Here is a 10409-nt window from a genome sequence, read left to right as displayed (position 1 = left end):
CAAACAAACATGTATTGCCCGCTCTACAATGGAGGCTGAATTCATAGCCTTAGATAAAGCCGGTGAAGAAGCTGAATGGCTCCGGAATTTCTTGGAAGACATTCCATTTTGGCCCAAACCGTTGGCACCAATATGCATACATTGTGATAGTCAAGCGGCAATTGGAAGGGCTGGGAGCGTTATGTATAACGGTAAATCTCGTCATATACGACGAAGACATAAAACCGTTAGGTAATTACTCTCTAGAGGAATTATCACGATTGACTATGTAAAGTCAAGTGATAATGTGTCGGATCCACTTATAAAAGGCCTAACTAGAGAGGTAGTTGAGAAATCATCAAAGGGAATGGGGCTATGGCCGAGAACAAGTCATTGTGGCGGTAACTCTACCTAGAAGACTGGAGATCCCAAGATCTAGGTTCAAGGAGATCAAACAAAGTCATTAATGACGGTTCAACATTGTCAAATAAAATTTTAGTCCGTTCTCGTGATGAGACAATGTTCAGTACCAAGGATAAAGCATTAAGGCTTTTTAATGATTTCTAAATTTGATACGGGGTATATCAAATAGTGTATCTACAGGATGACACGTTTAGGAATCACCTATGTAAGTGTGAAGTGTTAGCCGCTTCAAGGAGAACTTTGTAAGGCCAGTTCTCTACGCACTTATGAAACCAGGCGGTGTTCATGGCTGAAACGAACACAACAATGAGAACCAAAGACGGTTAAGGGTTGATTGTGTGACTTATGGTTGTCTAGGTATACACCAAAGATCGACGGTTCAAAGATATCAAATCTACCGATTGACCGAGTATATCCGACATAAGTTTACTACGGAAAGTTCAAAGGGAAACCTACTTATCCAGATGCGATTAATCCTTACTTGTAAATCACACAGTTTTTCCATGCATACTTCCGTGATATAGCCATTCCCCATTCATGTGGGGGATTGTTGAGGTTTTATTTTTAAGATGATATATTCTTAAAATGAGGGTAAATGGGAAATGGAGGGAAAATGAAATTTTGAGTAAAATTTTAAGTTTCCCCTCTTGACAATGAGACATTGTCCCATATTGGAAGAGGAAGACATTTTTGGTGGGTATATATATAATTGCTCTTCTTGTAGCTCTTAAAGAGTTAAGAAGAAAGCAAGCCTCGCGCCGTCGTCGTCGTCGCTCGCTCGGCTCGGCTTCGGCTACGGCTACGGCTACGACTTCGGCTTTGGCTTCGGCTTTGGATTTGGATTTGGATTTGGTCAAATGATCGATTGATTGATTAATTTTTTGGACCAAATTTATTTGTTAATAGTAAATATTAACGTAAGATTATCCGCATTTGTAACTAATATTTTCCAATCCGTGTATTGACTATTTGGCAGCCGCCTAATGCTCTTCCCACCATGAATGTGCTTGCTCCACAAACATGAAGTGCTTGCTCCACAAACAAGCTAATGCTTGCTCCACCATGGAGGGTGGACGTTTGGTCTTCTTCAACACTGGCTGTTATATATATGTGCAGCAGATGTTGAAGAAAGACACTCAACACACAACACACAATTCGCTCAACAAATTGGCTATACATTGCACTCCTTCCTCTCAGCATTTCCATACGATTTTCTGAGTTTCTACTCCTTCGTCCTGCATTGTTTTTAACTTCAAACAAAGCAACTGTAAGTGTGATTTGCTACCGAACTTTGTGTTCGCTGAAACACTGGGGGTTTGAAGTACCGCTACACCAGTGTGTTATTCGTTCTATCCTGGGAGGAAATAATCCATTACCTTGGGTACTAGGAGGGGATTAAATTTCTTAAGGAAACACTGTGAATTTAGTGGGCTCGAATTTATTACTGTTTCATAATGTTAACTTATATTTTGCAGAATTATTATTTACAAATACAGCAATATTGGCGGGGATAACAGTTGCATGATGCCTTCAACGTCTTCATCGTTGAAAAAGATAGTCCCCTCCGGCATGCAAACTCGGGTTCGCTTTTCCCTTGTAATGGACACCTTATTGCGCTTCAGCATTGGCCCTTGGGGGATGTCGACTCCACCGATGATCATGTTGATGATGTGATAAGGTTCCTCCTGCTTGGTCTGCTTGTTGGAATCCCTATTCCTGAAGTGAATTTTGGCTCGATCACTCAGAAACTCCCGGAGGTGTCCGTTATTGAATAACCGGGCCACTTCTTCCCTTAGCTGTCAGCAGTCTTCGGTCATGTGGCCATGGGTGCCATGATACTTACACATCAGGTTGGGGTCTCTTTGGGCAGGACCAGACTATAATGGACGAGGCCACTTGGTATCTTTGATGTGTCTGATGGCTGATACGATGCCGGCAACATCGACGCTGAAATTGTACTCCGATAGCCTTGGTGCCTCCCTGGCCCCGATTGGCCTGTCGAAACCAATTTTGCTCATAAGTCCCCGGTTATTATGAACTCGATCGCTTATTTTTTCATTCCTCGCTGGGTTACGTCCGGTTCCACTGCCCCTTCGATCTCTGCTATACGGTTTGTACCGATCTATGCTCGGTCATGGTTCATGATCGATGACTTTTTTAGATATATCATTAGTTTTGATGGGATACATGGACCTATAGGGGTACTCGAGCTGATCATCTTCCACTCTGATTTTCGATTCATACCTGTTATGGACGTCAACCCAAGTTACCACCTGCTACTCTATTAAATTATGTTTCAGCTGTTGTGAAGCCAAAAGGCTTTGGGTGTTGAGTCTTTGAGTGAATGCTTGAACAGTCCAATCGTCCGCAACTTGGGGCAGATCCATCCTTTCCATTTGGAACCTTGACACGAACTCCCTGAGCATTTCGTTATCTCTTTGCTTGACTTTAAAGAGGTCTGATTTTCTGGTTTCGACTTTGTTGGCCCCAGTATGAGCTTTTACGAAGGCATCGCAAGCATAGCAAACGAATCGATGAAATTAGGGGGTAGGTAGTGACACCATATCATTGCTCCTTTAGACAGGGTTTCCCCGAACTTTTTCAGTAGAACCGACTCGATTTCATCATCTTCCAAGTCATTTCCTTTGATGGCACACGTGTAGGAGGTTACGTGCTTATTCGGATCTGTGGTCCCATTATACTTTTGGATTTGGGGCTTACGAAACTTCTTTGGGATCGATTTCGGAGCTGCGCTCGGAGGGAAAGGTTTTTAGACGAACTTCTTGGAATCCATGCCTTTCAATATCAGTAGTGCTCCTGGGATTTGATCAACCTTGGAGTTATAGGTCTCCACTTGTTTGTCATTGGCTTCGATTATTTTTTTTCTCTTGATTCCACTCGTTTTGCCAGTTCCTCAAGCATCTTTATTATCTCGGGGTTGGTCCCGGGTTCAGCTTCACCCGGCCTTTCTGTGGTCGGTTCATTTCTGCGAGTATTTTCCCGGGATAGTTCTGGCTCAACTCTGGTGGGGGTACGACTTTGGTTCTGTAATTGGTCTATTACTGCCTGTTGAGCCTGTAACATTTCGAAGATCACCCGCAAGTTGATCCCATCACCTTCGCCGTTGTGTGTACTCCGGGCTATTGATCAGGCTCCCCCGCGAATGTTGTTTTCGGGATCGGTAGGCAAGTTTGCTTCGATAGTCACATGTGAGTTAACATCGATTGGGTCCGCGACTGGAACTCTATTGGGGTCAATAGGGGGTACCTCGTTGTTGGGTACTACATTGGTGTTCTTGCCCTGGTGGCCAGACTCAGCACCAGCGTTCAAATGAGCAGATTGAGAGTTCGATATTTTTAATTTGACCTAAAATTAAAATTTCAAAGAACAAGTGTAAAATAGAGTGTGTTTTGGAAATTTGTATCAAATTACCACTATTATCCCTAGTCCCACGGTGGGCGTCAAGATGTTTACCCTAAAAAATGGATAACAATTGAATTTATATGTGATTTTAAGGATGTGCGGATAATTAATTCAATACAAATGATAAATGGCGTCAGATTAAACACATAAAAAATGTGATAAATTGTCAAACCAATAAGGAGAATGATCTCGGACTCAGTAACGACTTAACGAAGTGCTTGCCTTCGATCCCGGGCTCACACTAATGAAGGATTGATGAACAAAAGCAATAACTTTGAATAACAAAGAGAATAAGAGTATACTGCCTTGATATGCGTGTTACAATATATTTAATGAATAATTAGTTTTTCCTTTATATAATATGAGAGTTTTACCCTAAGTACAATTCTAAAAAAGAATAAAAATCTTTCTTTATGCTAATCACTGATTCACTATTGATACGAGCTGAGATTTATACCGTGACATCCGATTGAGCATAGATGTCACGGCTCTCTGTTAGTCATGTTCGGCCGCTTGGTAATGCTCTCTGAAGTTGAGGGACTCGAATCGGATTCGGGAGATGTGGCCCCGATGCTTCCGAGGGCGGATGTTATGCTCGATCCCCGATGTGAGAGATTTTTTTACTCAGACTCTGATTCCTTATGATCACGTTCCAGTCCCGTTTGTCTTACCGAGAAATCGAGATGTTCAACGGGCTCGATTTTACTCGTATACAAGGGTACCAAGTGATTTAAATTAGCCATTTTAAAGGTATATACATAAACATATACTCCCTCCGTTTCAATTTAGATGTGGTAGTTTGACTCGACACTGAGTTTAAGAAAAAGAAAAGAGACTTTTGAAACTTGTGGTCTAAAAAATGGCTAAAAGCTTTGTATGGTTATGATATTTGTGTGGTTATAAAAGTTTCTCATTAAGGGTAAGATGTGTAAAATGAAAAGTTTAAAATTAAATTATTTCCAATTATAAAAATGTATCATTCTTTTTTGAATGGACTAATATGAAAAGTGTGTCATCTAAATTAAAACATAGGGAGTACGAAATTTCTGTCGAAGTATATGGGGACCAGTAACCCCTCATGGTTATATATAAGTCCTCATCTGAATGTAACAAAACCTCGACTTTATCGATGTATATAACTTAAATCTTTTTTTAAAATGTCGTGTTCCAATGTTTAAACGCTAAAACCAACTAACCAAAATAATCACTTAATACTAGTAATTTATTGATTTATAGTAGTATTTCTTTTTCATCCTTGTTGACGGAGTGAGAGGAAGAAATTTTGGTTTTGGGGGGGGGGGGGTTGAAATCAACACATACACACGACCTATATAAACAACATTCCGAAACCATAACATATGATTCATTTATGTCTTCAATCTTTCTCTCTTCTCCACAGAATCATCTCTTTCTAAATTGAGTCATATACTTGCCCACAAGCTACTAAAGAGGAAAACAAAACAAAACAAAAAGGATTTTCTCAGGTAATCAACTAAAACTCTCTTGCTTTTTCTATTTTAATTCTCTGAAATTACAGTTTATGTGATTTTAATGGAACCATTTTTATGCAGAGAAATAATGCAAGCAATGAACCAGTTCGATCCGACGTCGTCTCACGACGATTTCCTCGACCAGATTCTCTCTTCTGTTCCTTCTTCTTCACCCTGTTGGCCTGACCTTTCCAAATCCTGGGACCCACACCACCACCTCTCTCCGCCGCTGCTGCCTAACCCTAACTCCGGCGATGACCACCAGCCTCCTCCTAATCCTCTTCAGCATTTCCAATACGACGACCAGTCTTCTTCTTTCCTTGCTGCCAAGCTCCGCCAGCACCAGATCACTGGTGGCGGTGGCGGTGGTGGCGGCGCTGTAGCAGCTGCTAAAGCACTTTTGCTCCAGCAGCAACTTTTGCTATCTAGAACACTCGCCGGAAACGGCCTTAGGTCTCCTACTGGAGCCTCCGGCGATAACGGCTTCCTTAACATGCTCGGTAATGGTGACCAAAACGACGGCGTCGGAAATCCGGTGAGTTTCATTTTTTTTTCCGCAGTAAATTCAATCGTATTTATGCCTTGTTTTTAATAATTTTTCCTAATTATTAAACGATTCATTAATTACAGGCTAATGACAGTTCCGTTCAAGCTCTTTTCAACGGATTCACCGGATCTCTTGGTCAAAACTCAAGTCAACCTCAACATTTTCACCATCCTCAGGTCCATACACAATTTTACATGCATATATATATACACTTTCATATTTTATTACTATAAACTGTTTAACGATAATTTATTTATACATTATTTTCGAAAATTATAGGGAGGATCGATGCAGGCGCAGAGTTTCGGAGCTCCGGCAACGGCGCCGGCGATGAATCAAACTCCGGCAGCAAGTGGTTCAGCTGGTGGAGTTACAACGCCGGCGGCACAGCCAAAGCAACAGCGAGTGAGAGCTCGTAGAGGACAAGCAACTGATCCTCACAGTATTGCTGAACGAGTATGGTTTTATTACAGTTTTACCCCTTACATTTTTTACGTGTTTGTTATGTTCAGTTTTCTGATTTCCGCATTTTCTGGGTTTCTGTTTTGTGGGCAGTTACGTAGAGAGAGAATTGCAGAGAGAATGAAGGCATTGCAGGAGCTGGTACCCAATGCCAATAAGGTAATTTCACCATCCCCCAAGTAAATTAAAATCTAATTAATTTTAATTTAATCATTAATTATCCTATCATTACTTTAATTAAATTATCATTATCATTTGTTCCATAAATTAGAAATTTAATCATATAATAAACTGTAACTGCTCTGGGTGTAACTCTACTATTTGTCGTCCCATGTGCCTGATGGTGATGGATATCATAATCTTCAAGTGGACACGTGTTGAAATATTAGGGCGAGTAGAATTGAAAAGTGTGTGAGGAGAATATAGTAAATTTGTATTTCGTTCCGTGCGTACTTGAAAATGAAACTGGAAAAGAGATTCTCCCGGGGATTGCTGATAGTTACCGCATCTAATCTATTGTGTGTTCATATTACTGTAGCAAAATATTCATTGACCTTAAATAATTATTTATATTAAATCATTCTGCCTTAAAATAGTCAAGTAATTTAATAAGAAAAAATTTTAATAACTAAATGATAGAAGTTTACGTACAAATATATGTCATATCAATATCTATTAAACAATCGATGCATTGTAAGTTGTTACTAAATATTTTTGTACAACCTCCTGCGCACCCCTTATAAATGATTTCATATAACTTTAATCATAAGAATATTTATCAAAATTATCTTATATTCTTTGTTAAACGTCTCACATAATTAATATTTCACTAGTTGGAGGAATAAGGATGAATTTTAAGAAAATACTCGAATAAATGATTAGTATTATTTTTATAAAAGGTCAAATATTTTAAAAACATTCAGTTTGGTATCCGAGATTAGAGGGAGTATACTATATTGTTCTTCACTTATTGTGTGTCGACATAATAAAAGTTGTGTTTTAAATTAATTTAAGAGAAGAAAGTTAATGTAAAATTGTGTAAAAAGGCAGTCTGGTGCACTAAGCTCTCGCTATGTGCGGGGTTCGGGGAAGTGTCGGATCACAAGTGTCTATCGTACGCAGCCTTGCCCTGCATTTTTTGCAAGAAGCTGTTTTCACGGCTCAAACTCGTGACCTCCTGATCACATTGCAGCAACTTTACCAGGCTAATTGTATTTGGTATTTACATTAATGGGATACTAACGTGATTGTGTTTATTGGGGTTATGGAATGACAGACGGACAAGGCTTCAATGCTGGATGAGATCATCGACTATGTCAAATTCCTCCAGCTCCAAGTCAAAGTACTACTGCTACTACTCTCTCTTTCTTTTTCATTCTTTACTTTTAATATTTTAATTTTGTTTGAGATTTTTTAAATTATAAAGGATGCTTCCTTGTTGACAACTTTGATGGGAAATAATATTTTAAAATTAGTTGGTGAATATGGTTTTTTTTATTGTAAAGAATTACTTTCTGTCAATTCCATGTGTTTTTGTGCTTCATTTTTTGTTTTATTTTCTGTGTGAAACTCAGGTTCTGAGTATGAGCAGATTGGGCGGTGCTGCAGCCGTTGCTCCCCTAGTTGCTGATATGTCCTCTGAGGTACACTATCATAACCCTTCTTGAAATTTTCATTATTTTCACATGTAATAATTGAAATAATAGAATTGAACATTGGCATATCATCTTAATCAATGATCACTTAAGTTAATGTGAATAAAACTACTTTCACTATCATCTTAATCTTTGATCTAAGATAAAATGTTCATAAACTCATCATAAAATTTATAAAGACTTGGATACATTACAACAACAATAATAAATCCATTGTAATCTCATAAGCGGCCTGGATAAGTTATTTTTGCAATTCAAGGAGTACTTCTTTCTTATGATTATCTGGTATTCGAAATTCATATTTGTGTAAGTCGTAAAGGGAAAGTGCTCCTTGGATTTTTTTTTATTATAGGCTCCAACTCAAAATCTATCACAAGATTGTCCAGATTTTATTCATCCCATCACATTTCTAGCTGTAACATATAAATACCCTAAAGAAAGTGAATACAAATGAAAAGGAAAAACAAGAAAATGTGAAAGAGAATCATCTTTTTTTGAGATAATAGCCAATGCCTATGTTGGATGGTTGTACCTATTGAGCTTTCTATTTAAAGGAAAAACAACAGGAAATGAAAAAGGGAATAGTACTACCAGAAAAAAGCATGGGTACAATTCTTGAACAGACAATCCCCCCATTTCACCCAATTATCCTCTCTAATCTGTCTCTCTCAAAATTCTCTGTCAGCACAATGCGACAAAAACAAAAAGTATCACGCGTGCCCACTTATGTTCCCCCTTCTGTCACTCTTTTCCAGTTTTTCCCTCTCCTAGCAAAAAAAACCCTTTCCTATTCTTTCCCTATTTTGAGACTTTATCAATAAACACAGCATTATCGTTCAAGTAGTATAGGCTAAATTTTATACAAGCGATATTAGTTATTGTCTCAATTTAATTAATAAATGAATTTTAAATTTAGGACTATGTTGATTTTAAAATTAAAAATTAATCTGAATAACAACCCATCTATCTACATAAACTAAAAATAGATGACAAATTGAACATATTTACTTCGTATTATTATTCTCAAACGATATCGCCATGTAACATATTCATATTATTATTTAGAAATATATATTTACACACAAAAAAAGATATTTTTTGCTTGCAAAATGGTGTCGAGTAACGCCTTTTTCTAAAGGATGTTTTGGCCGCTAATCACTTTATTTAAACTATCAGCATTATTTAATTTGTATTAATAAGTTATATTGATACTAACATTTACATGTAAGCAATCATCTTTTAGATAACTTAATAGTGTAATGCCACAAGTTAAACTCATATAATAATTGGGTTGTTACAGGGAAGAGGAGAAGGAAATGGAGGAAGGGGAGGAAACGGAACGGCGTCGTCTTCAAACAATGACAGTATGACGGTAACGGAGCACCAGGTGGCTAAACTGATGGAAGAAGATATGGGTTCAGCTATGCAATATCTCCAAGGGAAAGGCCTATGCCTAATGCCAATTTCCTTAGCTACAGCTATTTCAACTGCCACGTGTCACTCCAGGAACCCCATGATCCCTAACGGTAACGGTGGCAACAACCCACTACTCGGCGGAGGAGGAGGCCCCGCCACCAACGGCGGTGGTGGCGAGGCTGGTGGACCATCCTCTCCTAACTTGTCGGTTTTGACTGTCCAGTCAGCCACGATTGGTAACGGCGGAATTGATCCCTCTGTTAAAGACGCTGCTTCTGTTTCTGAAGCTTAAGAAGTTTGTTTGGAGGTTTTTTAACGGCGTTGACTGTTTCACTGACCCCAAAATAGTGCGTGGCCGTCAAAGTCAAGTCTACCAAAATAAGGGTCTTTTAGTCTTTATTTCCTCGTTTTCTTTTTTTATGTCACATGAAAAGGAAAAAAAAAAAGAGAACCGAGAACGACGCCGTATTTAGGTAGACTTGGCTTAAGTAAGCTTAACTTAAGCTAATTGGCAACTAAGGACTCATGTTTCTTTTAATCTTTTCTTCTTAACGATGATCTTTATCTTTCCTTGTTCTACTTAAGTTTTTTGGTTAATATTGTTTTAGAAAGGTTAAGGAGAGTCTTGGAATAATAGTAAAATTATGTTTGTATGACCTATAAGTCACGGGTACGAATTGTGAAATCAGTCACTGATACTTGCATTAGGGTAGACTGTCTAAATTATGTCTCATTCAAGTGCGGTCCTTCATTGAATCCTATGTGAACACGAGATAAATAAGATTAGATGCATAAGATAATGATGAGTTATAGTTGTGATGATGGTATTATGATATACTCCTAGTAGATGATTATGAATGATTGAATGAGCCAAACCAACAAAAAGGAAATTGAAAAAGATGAATTAATTTACGGAAATCAAGGATGGGAAAAAATTGGGTTTTGATTCTTTCTCATTTCACGGAAAAGGATTGACATCTTTGAGGGTTTACTTTATCCTTTTCTTTTTCCTTG

General features: G+C 38.4%; 1 protein-coding gene across 1 annotated transcript; it reads left to right on the top strand.

The window, feature by feature from the left end:
• Positions 1 to 5168: 5168 nt before the first annotated feature.
• On the top strand, positions 5169 to 9974 carry LOC104092228 (bHLH transcription factor RHL1-like). The gene is made up of 8 exons (XM_070188125.1): positions 5169 to 5309; positions 5397 to 5850; positions 5946 to 6038; positions 6142 to 6318; positions 6418 to 6483; positions 7601 to 7666; positions 7899 to 7967; positions 9280 to 9974. Exons 2-8 carry the CDS (start codon positions 5404 to 5406, stop codon positions 9685 to 9687), a joined length of 1326 nt encoding a protein of 441 aa, XP_070044226.1. The 5' UTR covers positions 5169 to 5309; positions 5397 to 5403; the 3' UTR covers positions 9688 to 9974.
• Positions 9975 to 10409: the final 435 nt, after the last annotated feature.

The sequence above is a fragment of the Nicotiana tomentosiformis genome, chromosome 11 (assembly GCF_000390325.3).
Source record: "Nicotiana tomentosiformis chromosome 11, ASM39032v3, whole genome shotgun sequence".
Lineage (NCBI taxonomy): Eukaryota > Viridiplantae > Streptophyta > Magnoliopsida > Solanales > Solanaceae > Nicotiana > Nicotiana tomentosiformis.
Note: the sequence above shows the minus strand (reverse complement) of the source record. Positions and strands in the feature narration are given on the sequence as shown.